At 48.0% G+C, this 22,841-nt stretch overlaps 1 protein-coding gene across 1 annotated transcript; it reads right to left on the reverse strand.

Moving 5' to 3' along the window:
• Window positions 1-7,132: 7,132 nt before the first annotated feature.
• LOC114900575 (sulfotransferase 1C2-like) lies at window positions 7,133-18,224 on the reverse strand. The gene is made up of 4 exons (XM_029231788.1): window positions 17,204-18,224; window positions 15,545-15,670; window positions 13,714-13,811; window positions 7,133-10,374 (listed from the first exon to the last, which is right to left on the reverse strand). The coding sequence occupies exons 1-4, from the start codon at window positions 17,340-17,342 to the stop codon at window positions 10,336-10,338; spliced, it is 402 nt and encodes a 133-aa protein (XP_029087621.1). The 5' UTR covers window positions 17,343-18,224; the 3' UTR covers window positions 7,133-10,335.
• Between the last annotated feature and the right edge of the window lie 4,617 nt (window positions 18,225-22,841).

Genomic DNA, 22,841 nt, shown 5'->3' on the forward strand with positions numbered 1-22,841 from the left:
AGCCAGCCCATCCAGGGAGCTGGGACTCTTGTTTAGGGCTTTGCACACAGCGCAAAGTCCTCAACAGCCTCAGCGGGGCTCTGATGTAGCCGCCGAGCCCTTGGCTCCTGGCTGCCATTCAGGGTCCTGTGCGCATTCAGCCCTGCTCTTACTGTACCGTTAGCAAGAGTCAGTGCCACCTCACTTGTAGTTCTCCTCTGTGTCCACAAAATAATTCACAGATCTCCATTAATTGTTTCTTCTGGGAATTTTAAGCTAATTAAGAAGTTGCAGGGAATCTGCCCGCGGGATTACAGGTTGCAACGCAGAATGCCTACACCGAAAGGCTGGAGGGAAGTTTCTGTGCTGCTAACAATGACAGCCTAGATTGAACCTCCCAACACAGATGGCCGAAGGGGTCAGCGTTGTTATTTTTAAGAGTAAAGTAAACGAGGCTCTAATAGCGAAGGTTCCCTTCCTGCTGTAGGCTGTTAAGTGTCCGTATCAGTCGGTGTCTGTTCACAGCTAATAAAACATGTTTGTCTTACCTGAAGCCAAGTGGATGCAAAAACTTGGGAGCTACAGAACACACACCCCCTGGCTTCTTCCTTCCTGGAGTTCACCTCCCAGCTTCGTGCCACATCCCCTGTAAGCCCCTTGTTTTCCTAAAAGCCTTGGTGCTTATTTATCCTCCTTGTGCCTTTCCTTGGAATCGTTCCTGGCTGCAGCGGAGTTCTTTTCCCCTCCTATTTCCACCACAACCCTTCTCGGCTGACCACCTCGAAAACAAGACCAGACCTGCCCAGGTCTCCTGTTTCTCCTTGTGATAATCGAGAACACGTCTGGTCTTTGTCTCCGGTTCCCGATGCCGAGTTTCAAAAGCCCTTTTAAGTCCCTGAGTGATTGGAGCCTTTGGTTGTTCACCGTGAGTCCCTTTAGACCACGTTGGTTGGTGCCAACGAGGTGACACCTGCTGGGCCCATAGACAGTTCCAGGGGAGGGGCCGCCACGGCAGAAGATCGAGCATGTGATCACAGGGTTGGGCCTTTCCATCCCATCCCCCCTCCAGGGAGAGGAGAGGGTCTTGGAGAGTGGGGTCAGCCGTGTGACCAGTGACATGAGAACCCACGAACCCCGGACCCCGAGGCTCTGTGCAGCTTCCCGGCAGGTGAGCGCAGTGAGGGGCCGGGCCAGGGGGGTGCCGTGCCCAGGCTCCACGAGGACAGGGGGATAGGGCACGGCAGCTCTGCTCCCTCTGTCCCAGACCTTGCTCCCAGCACCTCTTCCATTTGGCTGTTGTGATCTGAATCCTCTATGATGAAACTGTAATTGTAGGTGTAGCGCTTTCAGTGAGTTCTGAAAGCACCATTATGGCTGCTGTGGGGGTCATGGGGACCCTCCACACTTAGAGCTGGTTGGTCAGAAGCACAGATGGTCCCCACGACTCATGGGTGCATCTGGGGGGTGTGGGTCTTGGGAAAGACTTTGCCCTTGACCTCTGGGTCTGCGCTAACCCCTGGTGGTCAGTGTCAGTACGGAAGCCAGTTGACAGAGAACCACCCTGCAGCTGCCCCAGATGCTGTTCCTGCCAGCAGGAGTCTCCCTTCTTGCTCAAACCACTTCCCACCCAGACCTTCACAGCACCCCACGAGGGCCTCCGCGTGGCGCCCCTGCGGTACCTGGGAGCCCAGGGTGTGCACACTGCCCGCTCTGCAGCCCTGATGCCCCCCGTGTCCCCCCTCCTGTGTCCCCGTGCCTCCCGCAGGCACAGGCTCCCGCCGCCGTGGCTGTCCTTCATTTCCCGGCTTCACCCTCTGGCTCAGGCTCACCTGCGTCTGAACCTTCAGATCTTCTTTAACGTCCTCCCTAAACAGCCCCTCTCTGGAGAGCCTGTCCCTGAACTTGGGTGCCTCCCCTTTCATTGCTGGTGGCCCTGTCCTGTCCTTTGGAGCAGCCGTCCGCACTCAGCCCCGTGTCCTCCCCTGTCCGCCGCAGCACGGAAACTGGGCTCTGCCCGTGTCCTCACCGCAGCCGGCCCTGTGGCTGGCGCCTGTGTCCTCTGCAGAAGGGAAGAGGGAAACGAACTGGAGAACCGAGGGAGTGAGGTCTGGGAGCCACCACCGTGCCAGGGTTAGGCGAGCTGGTGGCTGAGGCTGGGGGTCTGAGATGGAAGGCAGACACCGGACGCCTGCCCTGACCCCTGCACCAGCTCCCGGCAGCCGAGGGCTGTGGATGGGGTGCTGACCCTCTGTGCCCCTGCACCCCGACTTTCCTCTGAAAATGGGGGTCATGACAGCCTCTGCCTATGGAGCTGTTGTGCGAATGAAAGTGTGTTTACCACTCAGCAACCTTATCTGTGAATAATGAGCCATGACTATGGGCCCCTCTTCCCGTGTGACCTCAGGGGGATGCCTGGGCTCTCCCTGCCCCTCAGCCTCCCTGTCGGCTGTCGGGAGATGGATGGACGCTTGGGACCAAGGCTGCCAGGTGGAATTCCTGGCCCTCACATGCATTTTAAAAGACTTAGGAAAATTATCTGTGGCTTTTCAGAGAAATTTCTTTCTATGGTCTTTATAGTTCTGTGTGCCAGCAGAGTAGAGAGCTGGGGAGCTTAGCAACATCTTGGCAGTTTTGTTTAGTCCCTTGTGTGCTGGGGATGGAGGGCTGGGAGACAGGGAGAAAATGCCCCCCGTCCCCGAAGAGGACTGACTGGCTGAGGTTGAAATAGACCTGGGGATAGTTGTAGATTTCAAATAACCTGAAAAATTTTCATGAGTGCACGGATGGTTCCTATTCTCATTTAATATTTTTCCCCAATAATATCAATACTTTCTCACAAGTTCAGGAAAATTAAATAAAGTGTTGTACTTAGATATTATAAAATTCACGTGGTGCTAAGTCTCCACCTGCTAAGCATTGCTTTGGAATTCCAGATCTCTGGGGTTGGATTGAAGCTGCCCCGTGTAGACTTTCTAGTCACTCAATCCCTTCTGAGCCGTTTTAGCCTCACGGGATTAATGTAAGAATTGAGGCGTGTAAGTCATTCTGTGGTGTTGGCACACGGTAGGCACCAGAGGTAAAATCACTGCCCTTTCTCTCCTAAGTCTTCCTGGTTCCTCTTTCCCACTGTTTTCCTCCAGGCGTGGGGAGGAGACCCCCTCCTGCCCTCTCTGGATGTCCCAGGTGCAAACCAGGGGCTTGTCTAGGCCTCACATGTGATCCCTTTGAAAAAATTACAAAGGGGCTTTCTAACCTGCTTTTCTTAGGAAAAGTCAGAATGCAGGTCATTTTTCTTAAACAGGTTCTTGTTTGTACGTTTTTACAGAAGGAGCAGGTCTAAAACATATTTTGGTTCAGCAAACTGTTTTAAAAGACAACTATTGGGAAGTGGGCTAAGCTCGTACTGAATAAAATTGAACTGAAATTGTCTTTATTCCTTGAATCAGTCTTTCGCTTATTGGGCTTTTTATAAACTCCTCAATTGTTATCCAGTCCTTGAGACCAAGTCAGGAGGAAAGAGGAGGAACAGGGCCATGGTCAGTATGACCGGAACCACATCCAGACTGTGTGGGACCAGGGCTCGTCTGGGGTCACGCACAGCCCATCCCACCTTCTGATTCGGTGGCCTTGTGGCCACACTGCTGCAGGGCTCGGCTCTAGGAGCTGAGGAGGGAGAAAACCAAAGTCAGAGGAAGTGTATTAGTTGGTACTTGCCGCTTCAATCAACTGCAGAGATTGGGTTGGTTCTGAACTCGTAGTGAAGTGAAGGAAGGATGCACGAAACCTTCAATCTCAGATCATCCCTTAAAACAAAACCCCAAGAATCTTTACATTCTCGGAAGAATAAAAAGCTGGTCAAAATGCAGAACATCCAGTTATATTTGAATTTCAGGTAAACGACAAATGAATTTTTAGAATGAGCCTGTCCCATGCGATATTTGGGACATATTTATACTTAAAAAATCATCTGTTGTTCTGTATTTTATCTGGAAGCTCTATGTGGGCGGGAGGTTGCTAGCTCAGTCTAACTTCAAAGCGGCAAAGCTCCGGAGGCTTATTGAGTGGGATTAGAAACACAGGGAAGCGGAAAGCCCTTTGGACTCTCTCGTGGCTCCCCACTGGCTCATGGGGAGATGTGTGTTGTCTGCACTTTCCAGTTATTTGCGTCCTTGCAGCTTGCTGCTCGGGGCTGGACATGGGTCAGCTTGTTTTGTGGCGATGGTACCGCTTACCATCAGTATACCATTCAGTATACAATACTGAATGTGAGTGTAAAACATCTAGACAGACTTTAAATTTGTAGACCAGCCTAGGAAAGCCTTCTGTGCTCTTGCAATGAAAGGAATGCTAAGATAAGTTGCTAATATCACTACTCTTGCTAATGAAAATATTAATCTCATGCTAAAAATATTGTTTCCTTAATTTTTTTATCAGAACTAAGCAACAGAATCAATGAAATTTGTTCTACTATTTTCAGTTTTCCCACTAGTTACAAGAACAGAATCCCTCAGTATCCTGGGGATTGGTTCCAGGACCCCCGCAGATACCAAAATCCACGGAAGCTCAGGTGCCTTATGTAAAACGGCACAGTACAATCGGCCCTCTGTATCCAGGGTTTCTGCACCTGCGGACTTAACCAGCTGTTGAACGTGTAAGTACAGGCACACATCCTTTTATTGTGCTTCGCTTTATTGCACTTTGCAGATATTACATTTTTTACAGATTGAAGGTTTGTGGCAGCTCTGCAATGAGCAAGTCTATCAGCTCCATTTTCCCAACGGCATTTGCTCACTTCTCTGCATCAGGTTTTGGTAATTCTTGCAATATTTCAATCTTTTTCATTATTATTATATTTGTCATGGTGATCACAGATCACCATAACAGATGTTACTCTTGTAAAGGTTTTGGGGGGCCATTAACTGCACCCATATAAGACGGTGAGCTTAATCAATAATGTTGTGTGCGTTCAAAGTCCACCGACTGCTGTTCCCCCATCTCTCTCTCTCTCCTCAGGCCCTTCCCTGTTCCCTGACACGCAGCAATATTGAAGTTAGGCCAGTTAATAACCCTACAATGGCTCTAAGTGTTCAAGTGAAAGGAAGACTCACACGTCTCTCACTTTAAATCAAAAGCTAGAAAAGATTAAGCTTAGTGAGGAAGGCATGTCGAAAGCTGAGACAGGCTGAAAGCTGGGGTTCTTGCACCAGTCAGCCAAGTTGTGAGTGCAAAGGAAAAGTTCTTCAAGGAAATTAAAAGTGCTGCTTCAGTGAACACAGGAATGATAAGAATGGAAAGTAGCCTTCTTGCTGATTGCAGAAAGTCTCGGTGTCTGGACAGAAGATGAAACCAGCCACAACGTTCCCTTAAGCCAAAGTCTAATCCAGAGCAAGACCCTGACTCTCTTCAGTTCTTGAAGGCTGAGAGACGTGAGGAAGCTGCAGGAGAAAAGTCTGAAGCCAGCGAGTTCGGTTCATGAGGTTTCAGGAAAGAAGCTGCCTCCGTAACATAAAAGAGCAAGAGGAAGCAGCAAGTGCTGGTGTAGAAGGTGCAGCAAGTTATCCAGAAGATCCAGCTAAGAGAATTCATGAAGCTACACTGAACAACAGATTTTCAATGCAGATGAAACAGCCTCCTATTGGAAGATGCCATCTAGGAGTTTCACAGCTAAAGAAGTCAATGCCTGGGGCTTCCCTGGTGGCTCAGTGGTTGACAGTCCGCCTGCCAATGCAGGGGACACGGGTTCGTGCCCCGGTCCGGAAAGATCCCACATGCCGTGGAGCGGCTGGGCCCGTGAGCCATGGCTGCTGAGCCTGGGCGTCCGGAGCCTGTGCTCCGCGACGGGAGAGGCCGCAACAGTGAGAGGCCCGCGTACCGTAAAAAAAAAAAAAAAAAAAGATGTTTTCATGCTGCTGTGTGTAAATCTGTTGCTTCTAGTTAATTGCTTTCTGATAGCAAGGTATGCGTCCACCACATTTTACTGATTTACCCTCCCCGCCCGGCAGTGGGCACCCAGGTAGCCTTCAACTCTCAGCACAGGGACGCCTGGAGGAACAGGGGTGTGAGCATCCCCTATACATGCTCCCTTATGGGGCTGCATACCCATTTACTTGGGCTCTGTACCTACAGCTGGAATTTCTGGGTCGAAGAGTGTTTGTTTACTCATTTTGACGTGTTGCTGGGTTGCTCTCCTGTCCACCGTCACCAGCAGGACATTATCTGGCTTTCCAACCTTTGCTTCTGTAACAGATATGAAATGACAGCCCATGGTTTTCCTTTGCAGTTATTCTTATTTACTAATGATTTTGAGCATCTCTTCAAATATTTGGTCATTTTTTGTATTTTCTCTTCTGAAAATTGCCTTCCTCAAGGTCCCCTTTGCCCATTTTTCTATTTGGGTTTTATCTTTTTCTTACCAATTTGAGAGTTTCTTGTATATTCTGAATATTAGTCCTCTGTGGTTTTAGACATCGCAAATAACTTTTGTCATTCAGTTTTCTTTTTATTTGCCTTTTTTATGGTGCTCTTTGATGAACAGAAATTAAAAGTTTTGATGTCTCAAATTCATTAAGTATTTTTGCCTTTTGTTTCGTACTTTTGAAGTTTTGTTGAAAAAAATCCCTTTGCTCTTAGGTCTCAGAGGTCTTTGTGAATTTTATTCTTATAATTTCACGTTTCACGTTTAGTCTTCAGTGTACAAGAGTCCACCTTCGAATGAGACCCAGAAATCTCTCAAGACCCAGTGGAATGTCTCCACTTTCTGGATCTCAGGAGACCTCTGAAATACGTATCCCTGAGGTTTTACAAGTAAATTACAGGCAAACCTCAGAGATACTGTGGGTTTGGGTCCAGACCACATAATAGAGTGAATATCATGATAAAGTGAGTCACACGAGTGTTTTGGTTTCCCAGTGCACATAAAAGTTGTGTTTACACCATACTGTAGTCTATTAAGTGTGCAATAACAGTATGTCTAAAAAGCAACGTACATCTTAATTAAAAATGCTTTATTGCTAAAAAATGCTAACCATCATCTGAGCCTTCAGTGAGTCGTGGTAGTAACATCAAAGGTCACTGATCACAAATCACCCTAAAAATGTAATAATAATGGAAAAGTTGGAAATATTGCGAGAATTACAAAAGTGTGACACAGAGACACAAAGTGAGCAAATGCTGTGAGTAAAAATGGCGCCGATAGACTTGCTTGACCCAGGGTTGTCACGAGCCTTCAGTTTGTAAAAACTGCAATGTCTGTGGAGCACAGTGAAACAAGGTCTGCCTGTACGAATAGGACAGCCTTGGACTTTGGTACTGGGGAGGCAGGGATGCTGACTGTGTTGGCCATGGCGGGAGTGCTTCATGGCCAGGACGCGGGCGGTCACCAGACACCCACTCTCCCCAGTGTCTCTGGGGTTCCTCCCACATGCTTTGTTTCTCTGCTCCACAACCCTGATGCACCTTTCAGTTTATTTTAGTGTGTATCATAGTTTCCTTTATGGTACAGCTTGCTGTGGTCCCTACCAGGCTGCACTTTTCTTGGGGGAAGTAACCCTATTTTTATCATCTTTCGATGCCCTCCACTCCCCAGCATGAATAAGGCACTCAGTACAAGTCTGTTATCGAATGGAGCGGGAATTTTTGACGAATAAGATTGAAATAAATGTTTTAATTCAAAGAAAATTATAACAGAAGGTAGAAAGAGGATATATAGAAGGAACAGAAATGAAAATGTGTGTGATATTATATATTACATGTTGATATATTGAAATACACCTAAAGACTGAAATTCTGCAGAGAGAGAAGGAAAATGAAACACCTTAATGCTGCGTAACTGAAGTCACACTGGGTTCATCCAAAAGGCAGATCAGGCTGAAATGTCCAGGTCGTGGTTTAAAAACCCTGACATCACATCACACGAGCCATTCGTGGTTTTTGGAAACAGGTTTCTCTTCTGCTTCACAGAGGCTGCTCTTTAAAGGTCCATGCAGAAGGACAGAGAAGTATCAGCCATGTTTTTCTCATAATTTTCATTAAACTTCTTGGTCTGAGCTTCAGTGAACTGATTCCTCCACTCTCCAGTGACTTCTAGAAAGAGTGATGGATAGCACATTCAGGGACGTTTTCACAAACTTTAACGCGTGTAGATAATCCCTTTCCCCTCGGTACTTAAATGCCTGACGCAGACACTGGCTGGGTGTCCTCCTGATATTGAGTGAGATGTGAGGGTACAGGGGTGATCACCGCACTTCACAGGTGAGGCATTTGTGAATAGCCTTTTTCTGAGACACTTGGGTGGGAGGAGATCTAGATGTGGTTTATCTAATTCTTGGTGTCACGCCCTGCAGCCCTCTGATCATCCAGGACTTCCTGAACCCTCAGTTCATTTCACTTTCTACTTAAGGTAACTGGACCCGGTTTTCTCCTCCTCTCCTTAGAGGTCTCTGGAGGGCTGCATCCTCAGAGATGTATCTCCATCTGTATCTCTAGTTCAGGCCACATTCCTAGTTAAACACAGCTGAGAATCCTCCTTTCCAGCCTGAATTATCATTGTGTTAATGTGTAATTGAATTAAAGCAATAGAATATGAAGGAATGGTAAGGTTCGTTAGCTTTATTTTATGCTTAGGCAATAGAGTATTCACATTTTTTCAGCTTCAGCAACTAAAAATGGCCACAGACCCCACAGAGAGCTGTTTCGGTTCTGATTTCTCCATGCTGTCTGCTTCACGTAGGCTCTTTGAGCTCTGTGTAGTATTATTTTCATGTGTGAAGTGTAAATCTGCGTAATTCTCTAGGGGTAATAAATTATATGGTTATATAGAAATATAAGCTTACAAGAAATTAGATGACAAGTGACATCAGCAAAATGGTGGAGTAGGAGATATGAGCCTTCATACCCCACCAAAAAAAATCCCAGCCATCCACGAACAAAAATAGTCCTGGGAAGGGCTTCAAGAGTCTAATTAAGGACCTAAAGCAACACAGTGGAGCCCAAACAGGAGGATAACCACACAGAGAGGATTGCTGGGGGGACTGGCACAGCAGAGCTGTCTGGAGGTGGCTGGGCTCAGAGAAGGGGGCTACCAGTGTCAGACACACAGCGGAGCCACCGTGCCCCCAGGGCCTGCGCTGCAGGGGACCCCAGCAGCCTTCGTCCCTGAGGACCTCAGTCGCCCTGCGTGGGCTCTGCAGCCTTCATAGGATTTGTCAGCGTGGACCCCAGTGGCCTGCCCCGCAGGGCATCCCAGCAGCTTCCCCACTGAGGTAACCAACAGCCACTACAGACCCTCTAGAGAGGAAGACGCTGCCGTGTGCCCTCCTCTCCAAGAAGGAGCCGTGGTCGTGCTGCCCTGGGACCGTGACCTCCACTCACCCCACCCCTTGCATGCCCTGGCCCCGGTCCCCAGCCGCTCCGTACATGCCCCCTCTCCACGCCCAGGCCCCACGACCACTTGGCATGTGTCTGCACTCCGAACTCTGGCTCTGTAACTGCTCCCATAGGCTTTCTTTATTCTTTTTCATTCTTTTTCTTTTTGTTCCTCTAACTGTTAGAGAATAAAGAAAGCCTATGGGATTTATGAGACACCTTCAAGAGAATAAATATACAAATCTTAGAAATACCAGGAAAGAAAGGGGCAGAAAACTTATTTAAAGGTATAATGGCTAAAACTTCTGAAATCTGGGGACAGATATGGCATCCAAGGACATGAAGTTTCAACCAAAAGAGGTTCCTCACTGAGACACACTGGAATCATGCTGTCAAAAATCAAAGACGGAGACATTTGAAAGCAACGAGACAAAAGAGGCTTATCACATAGCAGGGAACCCTCATAAGGCTATCAATAGATTTCTCCACACAAACCTTGCCGGCCAGGAGAGAGTGAGATGAGATAGATATTCAAAGTGCTAAAAGAAAAAAAAAAGAAACTGTCAACCAAGAACACATTACTTGGCAAAGCTATCCTTATGTACAAAAGATAAAGAGAAAGGAATCAAAGCATAACACTACAAAAAAATCACCAAATCATAAAGGAAGACAGCAAGAGAGGAAGAAAGGCACAAAGGAACTACAAAAGAACAAGAAAACAATTAACCTCTAAGACCAGCAACAAGACAAGGTTGCTCACACTTGCCACCTCTGTTCAACATAGTTCTAGACAGAGCAATTAGGCAAGGAAAAGAAATAAAAGGCATCTAAAATGAAGAGGAAAGGGCTTCCCTGGTGGCGCAGTGGTTGAGAGTCTGCCTGCCGATGCAGGGGACATGGGTTCGTGCCCTGGTCTGGGAAAATCCCACATGCCGTGGAGCGGCTGGGCCCGTGAGCCATGGCCGCTGAGCCTGCGCGTCCGGAGCCTGTTCTTCACAATGGGAGAGGCCACAACAGTGAGAGGCCCGCGTACTGCAAAAAAAAATAAAATAAAAAAATAAATAAAATAAAATGAAGAGGAAAAAGTAAAATTATCTCTGTTTGCAGATGACATGATCATATATGTGGAAAACTCATAAAGACTACATTAAAAAGCTGCTAAACAAATTCAGTAAAGTTACAGGAAACTAAATAAACATAAAAATCAGTTGCATTTCTATATACTAACAATGAACTATCTGAAAAATAAACTAAGAAAATATTTTATTTATAATAGCATCAAAAAGAATAAAATACTTAGAAATAAATTTAACCAAGCAGATAAAAGATCTGTACACTGAAAACTATAAGATAATCATTAAAGAAATTGAAGAAGAAACAAATAAATGGAAAGATACCCTGTGTTCACAGATTGGAAGGGTGAATATTGCTAAAATGTCCATACTACCCAAAGTGATCCATAGATTCAGTGCAACCCCTATCAAAATTCCAATGGCATTTTTCACAAAATAAATGTTACAAAGCTATAGTAATCAAAACAGTATGGTTCTGGCATAAAAACAGACACACAGACCAATGGAATACACTAAAGAGCCCAGAAGTAAACCAAACATATATGATCAACTAATTTTCAACAGCGAGGCCAGGAATACACGATGGGGAATGGATAGTCTTTTCAATAAATGGTGCCAGGAAAACTGGATATCCACATGCAAAAGAATAAAATCATCTTATATCATACGGAAAGATCAACCCTGAAAGGCTTAAACATAAGACTTGAAACTGTAAAACTCTTACAAGAAAACATAGGGGAAAAGCTCCTTGGCTTTGGTCTTGGCAACGATTATTTTGATATGACACCAAAAACACAGACAACAAAGGTCAAAAAAACAAGTAGGACTACATCAAACTAAAAAGCTTCTGCAAAACAATGGAAACAATCGAGAAAATGAGAAGTCTATAGAATGGGGGAAAATATTTGAAACCAAATATTTATAAGGAACTCTTACAAATCATACAACTCAATAGCAAAAAACACGTAACCAGATTAAAAAATGGGCAAAGGACCTGAAGAGACATTTTCTAAGGAGACAGATGGCCAACAGGTGTATGAAAAGATGCTCAACATCACTAATCATCAGTGAAACGCAAATCGAAACCACGCTGAGCTATCACCTCACACCTGTTAGGATGGCTATGATCAAAAAGTTAAAAGAGGAATTGTTCATGAGGACGTAAAGAAAAGGGAACCCTGTGTGCTGTTGGTGGGAAAGTAAATTGGTGCAGCCACTGTGGAGAACAGTATGGAGGGTCCTCAAAAAATTAAAAATAGAGCTACCACATGATCCAGCAATCTCACTTCTAGGTTATATCCAAAGGAAACAAAATTACTATCTCGAAGACACATTTGCCTGTACAGTGGAATATTATTCAACCTTAACAAAGAAGGAAACCCTGACGTTTGTGACAACATGGATGAAACTGGAAGACATTATTCTCAGGGAAGTAAGCCAGATATAGAAAGACAAATGCTGCACAATCTCACTTATATGTGGAATCTAAAAAAAATCGAACTCATAATAACAGTAGAACGGTGGTTACCAGGGGGTGGGGTGAAAGGGGAGATGCTGATCAAAGGTACAGACTTTCATTTATGAGAGGAATAAATTCTGGAGACCTAATATACAACATGATGATTATAACTGAGAATTTATTATATATCGATACTTGAAATTTGCTAAGAGAGTAGAATTCAATTGTGTTTTCACTCCCCCACCAAAAAGAGTAACTGTGTGATGGACGTGTTGTATTATTAGCTTGACTGTGGTGCTCATTTCTCAGTCAAAACATCAAGTTGGGGCTTCCCTGGTGGCGCAGTGGTTGAGAGTCCGCCTGCCGATGCAGGGGACACGGGTTCGTGCCCCGTTCCGGGAAGATCCCACATGCCGCAGAGCGGCTGGGCCCGTGAGCCATGGCCGCTGAGCCTGCACGTCAGGAGCCTGTGCTCCGCAACGGGAGAGGCCACAGCAGTGAGAGGCCCGCGTACCGAAAAAAACAAAAGAAACCCCAAAAAACCCCAAAAAAACATCACGTTGTGTACCTTATATTGACGTTTTACTTGTCAATCATCCCTAAATGAAGCTGGGGGGAAAAAATCCCCAAACCTAAAAAAACCCTCCAGCATGTATAGTACTGCTGTGCCTATAAATATATGTGTCTCTGGACACATAGACAATACCTTTTTCCAATAGAAAAAAAAGAAGTCAGGTTCATTATTGGGCAAATTAGAGAGAAAATTTTTCCTTTGAGCCTTAAGTTTTTGCTTATCTTATCAAACAAAATGTACTAGGATTTTTTTTTTGTTTCATTTCTCTAAAATAATGACAACTTCACGAAGTTTGTCTCCTTTAAGGGGCTGGCAGTATGGTAGCATCAGGTGGGCTCTGGGCAGGTGGCTGAAGGTCCTGGCTCTGGCCGGGCTGTGAGACCCACTGTGCCCCCGCGGTCATTCTCGGAGAAGTGATTTAACTCAGGGACCACCCTTCCAACCCTCAAAGCCAATGACCTTCGTACTGTCCTCCAGAATGTGCTGGGAAGAACGTGAGCTTCCTGGAGATTAGAGGCTTCACTTGAGAAAGAGTTTGGGTCAAGTACATGTTTGAAGCTCTGAGTTAAGCAGAATTAAACAAGTTCCTTCTCAGAAACTTATTTACGCTCACGTGCTTCAAAAGGGCAGGTACAGAGTGTGGATTCCCACCCTTCTCTGAGCACGAGACATGGGATCTCCCTGAATAAGGCTGTGAAGAACTCACTTCAGAAAACACTGTAGGTAGTGACTCACTGAGCCTGAAGGGTAGAAAGCCACTTATGGGTCAGAAAATTTGTCTATTATCAAGGGACAGACGGGAGCAGGTACGCCTCCTTCAGCGCCACCTCTGCTCCCTCAGATACTCACCACCTATGGCCACGAGCAGGCCAGCCATGTAGATGCTTAGAGAGAATTCCGCGGGTGCGGGAGGCCTGAGGCAGGTGGTGTGGGTTGGTGGGACCGTCACGGGCTGTTGGGTCAGGAAGACCTGGGTTTGCAGCCCATCTCGGCCCCCTGCCAGGTGGTTCTCATTGGGCAGCCTGTGTGATGTCTCTGAGCTACAGTGATGTCTGAATGTCCCCCTGTGGCGTCGCCGAGGGGCTGGGGGCGCTCAGGACGGAGCCCCGTGCCATGCCCCCAAGCCCCTGGTGTGGGAGTGCACCCCACCCGCTCTCATCCACCTGACCCGGTGCTTTGGGCGGACAGGTGTGGGGATGATACGGTAGAACACCCTGCGTTCTTATGGGGAAACCGGCCCTGAGTGTTTTCTGCTCCCACCTCACCTTGCAGGTTTTCTCCCAGAAGGATGGCAGCAGCAGTTGTGCAGGAAGGTGACTTTTCAGAGTCCTTGGGGAAGGCATTGCATTTGCCTGGTCGATTCCTGAAAAATTGTTCCAGCATATTTGTTAATTTTTTAAAAAGTTTTATTTTTTATGAATTCTGTCAGTTTTCTTCACGTATGGCTCCTGGGTTTTAGGTCACATTCAGCCCTTCTTCCTCCCTTGGATGATGAAAACCATTCCTCCTTGGTCTCCACTGGCGCTCTGCACCCGTGGTTCGCTGCACGTTAGAATCTCTGAGGCGGGACTTTCCCTCAGGGTCTCACTCACCACTGACCCACCCCCGCCCGCCCACTCCTTTTCTCATCGCATCAACCTTCAGTACCTACAGCAGAGCCAGCCAGCACCAAACCACCGCGTGCAAATGGGTGAGGACACCTCGACCACACCGTAGGTTCAGAAGACCCAGGGCAGGCCTGCGTTATGTCTTCAAATTACTGCTCAAAGAAAATAACAGGGAAATTGTTGAAGAGGGCTGAGGACTCCACAGACGTGTCCACAGGAGGCCTCTAAGGTCAAACCTGAATTACTTAGTGTAGCCTTGAACACTCTCAAAATCTGTCCCCAGTTATTTTTAACCCTCATTTTTGCCACTTTGCCCCAAGCACTCTGGGGTGACACTGGGCAGTTTAGAAAACATGGCATATGTTAGGCTGGGTCAAAAAAAAAAAGGAAAGAAAGAAAAAAAAAAGACAAGACAGGACAATTAGCTTGTTAATTCATTTCCCAAATGTGAGTTCCCAAGTCCGCAGTTTTCACGTTGCGTTAGAATGGATTCCTGTGGGAACATTGTTGTTAGAGATGACGGTGCTGGGCCCCTCAGTCTGTGTAACTCCACCCTGTACCTCAGGTGCATGCGTGTGCCTGGGATGGTTCCCGCAGGACACACAGACACAGCACACTCACCCAACACACAACGCATGCACACATAACACACATGCACACACGCGCACACACAACACACACACAACACACATGCACACAACATACACAACACATGCACACACAACACATGCACACATGTACATACAACACACACGCACACACACAATACACAACACATGCACACACAACACAATACACACCACATGCACACACCACACACACACATGCACACACGCACACATGTGTGCACACACACACTACGGGTTAGTGGTTAAGAGCATGGGCTTCAGAAACAGAATTCCCGAGCCCAGATCCTGGCTCAGTCCTATCAGCTGTGGCCCTTGAGCAGATCATAGCCTCCTGGGCCTGAGTTTCTGCGTCTGTAACGTGGGTGTAAAGTAGCAGCTCCTCAGTGTATTGTGAGGACAAAAAGTGCTAATGCAGGAAAGTGTTTGAAGTAACCCCTGGCCCGTGGTGAGTGCCAGGACTCCACCACGCATTGTTTATTTCCCCATGGAAAGTGCCTCAGGAACGCTGACCTTGGATCTGGGGTCCTTGGTGCCAGGCCCCTGTGACATTGGCATATGATGTCCCCCTGCTGGGAGAGGGCAGGGGAGAGATCCCTTTCCCTGGTGTTTGTAACTCGGTGACACTTTATTTAATAGCGAGGTGGTGCCTCTCTATTGTTTAGCATTAGGGCTAAATAAGTTTTTAAGTGAAGGGGTCTGTCTACCTAGATTTGCACAAGTAAAGGTAACTTGTATCCGGCATTTAGAGTTGGGGACCAAAGGGAGTTTTTTTTTTCGGGCTGTGGTAGACTTTCAGACTCTCCACTCCCAAATTGCCCATCTTTACGTGAAGATTACGATTTCGTAAACTGGAGACTTACCAGAGCAGTCCGGTATCCATATCCATTCCAGGAAAGGCTGTCGCAGGTGGATGGGGACCAATCCACTCTGCTCAAGGTCTCCACCGTTCTGTATCAGATCTACAACCTCCTGCGTCCAGGTCGTTCCTGAGAAAGAGTGGAGAGCAGAACTGAGGAACAGGTTGCTGATTTTCTGCAGCTTACAATTTAGAAGCATCTTATGCTAGAAAAAGAATTCATTTGTCTATCAGTACCTCACTTATGCTACTCACTACGTTGAATTGAAATCAGCTATTAAGATTATCTTTTCCTCACCAGAAAGTTTCATTAAGGGAAGCAATTAATTTTTATACTCCAATGATGTACTTTTAAGAATTTGAATATGCATTGGTATTTCTAGAAAATGATAATACAAATAATTAGTGTATGTAACAATAGGGGTTAATTTAAAAAATATTTCCTTTGGAGGAAAATCACAACGATTGCCAAACACTCACTTTTACTATTACACTCTGGTTGCTTATAAATAATCTTGTTTCTCCCCTCTGGTTACTTTTATTTAGAACTATGACATTGATCCAATGCCAATGATGTGAAAAGGAAGGAAAAGTAAGAATTGGAATTGGTAATTGGTAATCCACAAAAAAAAGGAAAAAATCGACATTGAATGAATTCCTCTTTAAGAGGTCAAGAAAGATAGGGTGACGTTAACAGTGACTTCTACATGGAAGTTGAATTGGTTTTAATTGGAAAAATAACCTTTGCTACATTTGGGGGTGATACCCGTTCTCCCTGGGGCCCCTCTCAGCCTGCACACCCTTGACCTCCCAGGAATTCTCTCCCTGTTTGGCTTCCGGACACTTGGCTGACCTGGTCTTTTTCTCGGGGAGGAGCCTGGTTTGCACGTGTGTGGGGCCATTGAATCCGATGGACCCCAGTCTTCTCTCTGGGTCCTACAAATTGGGCGGTTCTGGATAAATTATGTAAACCCACCGAGCGTGAGTTATGCTCGTGTGGTTTTGAGAGCGCAAGTGCCAGCCTGCAGTGGACACTAAATGAATGTCGAGGGTCATAATTGTTAACTGTGTAGGTGCCGGTGTTCCTGCAGGGCCGGGGCCGGTCCGGTGAGACCGTCTTGCTCAGGTAAGATGAGGAGGAAACTGCCGCAGCTGGTTTCCCGTGGTCCCGGCTCCTTTCCCCGCACCTGGGCCACGCTCCCTGGGCCCTGGGCTCTGGCACTGTGCCTGCTCAGCTCCTGATTGGTTCCCATTTTTCCTTCTGTCCTGGAATCAGAACTCGCTTCATCCTTGGCCCTTCCGTTGCCTATGCATCAGTGTACGGTCCCAAGTCTGTGTCATCTGGTTCTGCCCGATGCAGGGCGCTCCGGGAGCAGCAGGGGTGGCCTTCTCGCTATGGGCAGCCTTCTCGCTATGGGCCGGCTCTGCTTCCTTTCCTGGACTCTGAGGGGGGCCGGCCTCTCGAGGACCTCGTGGGTGCCCTCTGCCTGCAGACTCCGCCTCGGACTTGGCTTTGCTGCCGTGGACGCCGTGAGCGACTCCAGAAACCCAGCCTCCCTTGGTGGTCGGTCTGGGCCATGCACAGGTTTCTGCCAGAGGCCCTGGCCTCAACCTCCAGCCTTGCCCTGCACCCCAGGGGCCTCACACCGTGACTCACACTCACCAGTAACTCCCCTCCAGCCCAGGACGGCCGATTCCCACCGACCCGGGTTCCCAAAGTCAACCGCACCGCCTAACTGCAGGGCAATCTGGTCTCTGCCCTTCCATGGACTCTGCCTGCTGGCCGGCACCTTCCCAGACATGGGTTGTTGACGTGAACGGTCAGTGGCTGGAGTGATGCCCCACAGCCGTCCATGGAGGTTCGTAAGTCTGTGGCGGGTGTGTGGCCCGGACTCCCTTCTAAACCGAAGAGTTTACTTTCCCAGCTGCTGAGGGCGCTGCTGGCAGACAGCCCTGAGCTGTTCATCCCTCTTTGGGACCCAGGCCGTGCCCCTTTCCTGTGGCAGCTTGCACCTGACACCCAGCCCTCTCACCCACCCTGGGGTGGCACCAGCTTGGAGGGGCCACCCCAACTCTGGAGCGCCCAGCCCACGGGCTGGAGGAGGGCTTGCCAGCACCGAGTGGAAGCCCCCGTCCTGCCTCCCTCCGCTTCCCCACAGAGCACTGACCCTTAAACAGGCCATGCACTCACACCCAACTCAGCCTGCCTCCTGGGGACCCGGCCTGCGACGTGGTTTGGGATCGAGGATGAGGACTTAGGGTGACTACAGGCTGCCTTAGGTCAGCGGCAGGTGGGGGCCTGGGCCTTGAGTGGCCTTACTTGGCCACAGAAGCAATGACATTCAAACGAGGTCATTAGGGTGGACCCTGATCCAGTGTGACCGGGGTCCTCATGAAAAGGGGAAATTTGGAGACAGACGGGTGCACGGGGAGAACGACGCATGTGAACGTGAAGACGGCTGTCTGTCCTCAAGCCCAGGATGGGGCCTGGGCAGAGCCTTCCGCAGCCCCCGGAAGAAACCAGACCAGACGCGCCTTGATTTCTGACCTGCAGCCTCCAAGACCTTGAGGGTACACTCCTGCCACGCCCCTGGGTTGTGCTGCTTGGTTACGGTGGCCGAAGCAAAGGAAACGATCACAGCGGCTCCGAGATCCTTCACGTCCTTCCCTCCGTCTAAATTAGGCCCGACCGGTGGCCTCTCGTCACCCCCCGGCCCCCCCCCACCCGTGTTTCCTCCAGGGCCCTAATCACATGTTGTAATCACATGTTGTAATCCAGATTACATGTTGTAATCTGTCCAGTGGCCTGACGTCCTGCTCCAGCCTAGACCCTAAGCGCCAGCAGGACAGAGGCCAGGAGCACTTTGCTGCTCTGCACGGGGCTCATCCCTGGGGTTTAGAGCCTCCTGATAGAGTTTTGTTGAATGAGAGCAAAAATGATTAGCATGAATTTTTTGACCTGAAAAATCTACTTTAAATAGTGACATATTTTTAATAAAACAGCGACCTAGCTCTTGAAAAAAACCTTACAGTTTTGTAGACAAGTGTCAGATCCTTTGCCTGCCTGTCTGATTTACAGACAGGGCCCCCGCTGGCCTCTGCATTGCCCACTCAGAGCTGACACGTGGCGACTCCTGCTCTCTCGGCCACCACATACCTGCTTTGGGGTAGGAGGCAATGACCAGGTCATCGGGCCTGGCTTGGGAGGCCCAGATCTTACCCCAGATCCTGCATGTGCCCTTCTGTAGAGTGACCCCATCTACCTGGGGAAGCAGGGGCCCTTCTGACTCCCCTGTCGTTCCCACCACATCCATCTCCATTTCCTCCGTCTTGGTTTGGGCACCAGCAGTGCAAAGTGACAAGTGACTGAAGGCAGGATCCACATGAGATTTTACCCTCAGTGCCTTGGGCACGGACTCCGCTCACCTACAGGCTTGTGTGTCCAGGCAAACAAGGAGAGGTGATTGGCATGGCTCTGTACCTCCTGAGTGACGCTGGAGCGAAATCCTTAAGCCTGTGCCGGATCAGACCTTCCTTACAGCGGGGCTCTGGCGAGGCCCCACCCTGACGCTGCCCAGAGGGAGGAAGAGCCGCTCGGCGAGGGGCTGCCCGAGTCCGTCCTGGAGTCATTTCCTGGACCCGCGGACGCCCTCCAAGGTGGGGAGTCGGGTGATGTCACTGAAGGAACGTCTGGAACAGGTGTCCAGGCACTGCCCTCCCCTCTCTCCTCACCCGGAGCCAGCGATCCTGTGTCCTTGGGATTTGGAGAAAAACCCTCCCAGGCTGAGAGGAGACAAGTGTCATGTCACCAGCTGGGACATGGGAATTCCACCCCAGCTTCGGAGGCTGAATGAATTCTCAAGGCTCTGATCTTGTCTGTGAGTGTGAGGATAGACTGTCGTATCTGAGAACCATCACCAGATAGATGTTTTTAAAAATTAACTTTTATTGCAGTATAGTTGCTTTTCAATGTTGTGTTAGTTTCTGCTGTGCAGTAGTGTGACTGAGCTCTACGTATACATGTATCCCCTCTTTTTTGGATTTCCTTCCCATTTAGGTCACCACAGATCATTGAGTAGAGTTCCTTGTGCTCTACAGTAGGTTCTCATTAGCTATCTATTTTATACATAGTATCAAGAGTGTATATGTGTCAATCCCAATCTCCCAATTCATCCCATTCCCTTCCTTTGCCCCTTGGTATCTGTATGTTTGTTCTCTACGTCTGTGACTCTATTTCTGCTTTGCAAATAAGTTCATCTGTATCGTTTTTCTAGATTCCACGTATAACCAATACTTTACGGTATTTGTCTTTCTCTGTCTGACTTACTTCACTCGGTATGACAATCTCTAGGTCCATCCACGTCTCTGAAAATGGCATTATTTTGCTCTCTTTTATGGCTGAGTAATATTCCATGGCATATATGTACCACATCTTCTTTATTCATTACTCTGTTGGACATTTTGGTTGCTTCCATGTCCTGGCTATTGTAAATAGTGCTGCAATGAACATCAGGGTGCATGCATCATTTCAAATTATGGTTTTCTCCAGATATATGCCCAGGAGTGGGATCGCAGGATCATAAGGTAACACCGTTTTTAGTTTTTTAAGGAACCTCCATACTGCTCTCCATAGTGGCTGTACCAATTTACATTCCTACCAACAGTGCAGGAGGGTTCCCTTTTCTCCATGCCCTCTCCAGCATTTATTATTTGTAAATTTTTTGATGATGGCCTTTCTGACCAGTGTAAGGTGACACCTCATTGTAGTTTCAATTTGTATTTCTCTAATAATTAGTGACGTTGAGCATCTTTTCATGTGCTTTTTGGCCATCTGTATGTCTTCCTTGGTGAAACGTCTATTTAGGTCTTCCACCCATTTTTTGATTGGGTTGTTCGGGTTTTTTTTGATATTGAGCTGCATGAGCTGTTTGTATAGTTTGGAGAGTAATCACTGCTCAGTTGCTTCATTTGCAAATATTTTCTCCCATTCTCTGGGTTGTCTTTTCATTTTGTTTATGGTTTCCTTTGCTGTGCAAAAGCTTTTAAGTTTGATTAGGTCCCATTTGTTTATTTTTGTTTTTATTTTCATTACCCTAGGCAGTGGATCGAAAAAGATCTTGCTGTGATTTATGTCAAAGAGTGTTCCGCCTATATTTTCCTCTAAGAGTTTTATAGTATCCCCAACAGTTAGACTTTTAAAAATCAAGGCATAATTAACAGTAAAATGTGCAGAGCTTCAGTTTACATGTTGATGGGTTTTCACTCGTGCATACGCCCTGTGACAGGCCCCAGATCAAGATGCAGAATGTTTCCACCACCTGCCCTCCGTCTGGGTCAAGGCCTCACCACCACCCCAGGTCCAGGGCGAAGGCCGTTCCGACTTCCATTCCCTCGGATAGGGTTCCCTGCTCGTGAACCTCGTCTTGGCGGCATCGTCCATTGTCCAGTTTCCCTGGCCACCTTCTGCTCTGACCTCCCCCATGCCCATCTCTTTCTCTTTCCTACAGACTCTTCCTCATCCTCGATTCTGCGCTGGACGCCTCCCTCATCAGAAAGATATTTGACTAACCCTACCTGGAATGGTCTCTTACCTTCTGGGTATGTCCTTGCATCTTTATTTTAGCTTCTGAGAAGGGTGAATGCTATGAATAATATAAACCATAGACACAGATGGTCTTTGCTTCTGAATTTTTGAAATTGGAGAAAATAAAGCAGTGGCATCATCTAGGGGTAGGTGTTTTTATAATCCAAGTAGGCTAATCCAAGTATTAGGCAGTATTTGTCTGCACCAAAGACTGACAGAACCTTTTCAGGGAATTGAAGGAGTAACCAGTGGTTTTTGAGCCAAGTAGAGCACCAGTCGGAGAAAAGACTGTTTTATGTGGTTGGTGGCTACTTGGAGGTAAGAACCTTACGTGAATCTCATAACACAAGAAGCAGATCATCTCTGAGAACAAAGGGGGATAAAGGCAATTTGAGACCCAAAGAGCCTGTAGAGCCGGTTGCATAGGTCTTGCCTGCAAGGACCTCTCGGACAGGAAGGGTTTTCTTCCTGGATTTCCGCAGGCCACTGTGGTTCAATCAGCTTGCCCAGCCCCCAGGGTCCAGGAGTCCTGGTCCAGCTTCCACTGCCTGCAGGGCAGAGCTTGTGCATGTTCCCGTCGCTTTGCTGACATGTGTGCAGGGTCCACTTCCTCGTAGCAGGGATAGAGAATTTGATGCAGGCTTGCCTTTCTCTTTCCCTCACCCTTTTAGGGGCTCGTATGGGGAACCCATGCACATTGAAAGAAGAAAGGAAACGTGGGCCTAAGAGCTGGTGCACGAGGGCTCCCTGGGTGGGGCTGGGGCTTCAGGGCAGGATCGGCCTGGCCGCCTTCCCCTCCTGAAGAGGAGACTTTGGGATCCACCCACCCGCTGTTCACAGTGGCTTCCAAGGGCCGACTCCGCATCTCAGGCCAGCAGGGCTGTGGTCATCCCGTGAAGTCACAGCAGGAACCCGTGTTGTCTAGGCCACAGCTATGGTCTGCAGGGGTGGCTGAACCGGGGGCGAAGGAGAGAAAATCCTCCTGTCATTGAGACTGCAAATGAGCGCATGTCCCCCGGGGAGCTGTAGCGCACAGGGCTTCCAGCAGATCCGAGGAGCCGCCTAGGTCAGGAAGTACTTTAATGTTCTTCCCGGTTTGCACAAGCTTCTTGACTTTTCTTCTTTGTTCCGTAAATAGAATAATGTTTCCTCAGGCTGGTCCTGAGTTTTCTGACTGTAGGGCCACTGCTCAGGCCTCCTTTTTCTCTTTGTCATTAGATCCAACGACTCGACCTGCTTCATTTCTTCCTTAAACCCGACTTTGCCCAAATTAACCCCATGTTGGTGACGCGAATACGACTCCCCTTACTACTGATCCTATTGTAGCAGAACATACATGCTTCAGCTCATTTGTTCCCTAAGTTTTAGGGGGGGAAGTATGGTTCTGACACCAATTCCCCCGTGTGTTTTTCCCGATCACCACCAAGCAGTTCTTCAGCGCCAGCTGGGTGTCCTGCGATTCAGCTCAGTTCTGACAGCGTCTGCCTGTCAGGAGATGGCGTCAGACCCCACGGGTTAAGGGCTCAGTCCTACAGGACTGCCCCCACCCCCTGCTGAGACTCGAATCAGCTGTCCAGGTTGTCACCTGTGCTGCTGTACCAGCGGCTACACACTGGAGGTTCCCATCACTCCCGCCTCGGGGTGGGTTATTCTGCTAGAGGGGCTCACAGAGAGTTGACCTGCGAAATCAGCAGGTTATTACAGAAGCATGCAGCTC

Source organism: Monodon monoceros, unplaced genomic scaffold, assembly GCF_005190385.1.
Source record: "Monodon monoceros isolate NGI ecotype Baffin Bay Population unplaced genomic scaffold, NGI_Narwhal_1 Super_Scaffold_19, whole genome shotgun sequence".
NCBI lineage: Eukaryota > Metazoa > Chordata > Mammalia > Artiodactyla > Monodontidae > Monodon > Monodon monoceros.

Excerpts from the sequence above, each read along its gene's own strand:
- LOC114900575 (XM_029231788.1), bottom strand. The coding sequence starts at position 17,342 with ATGTCTGGGAAGGTGCCGGCCAGCAGGCAGAGTCCATGGAAGGGCAGA. Across the intron at positions 15,671-17,203 it reads GGGCTGGAGGGGAGTTACTG|GAACGACCTGGACGCAGGAG; the intron begins GTGAGTGTGAGT and ends ACTCTTTCTCAG. Across the intron at positions 13,812-15,544 it reads ATGGATACCGGACTGCTCTG|GAATCGACCAGGCAAATGCA; the intron begins GTAAGTCTCCAG and ends ACAATTTTTCAG.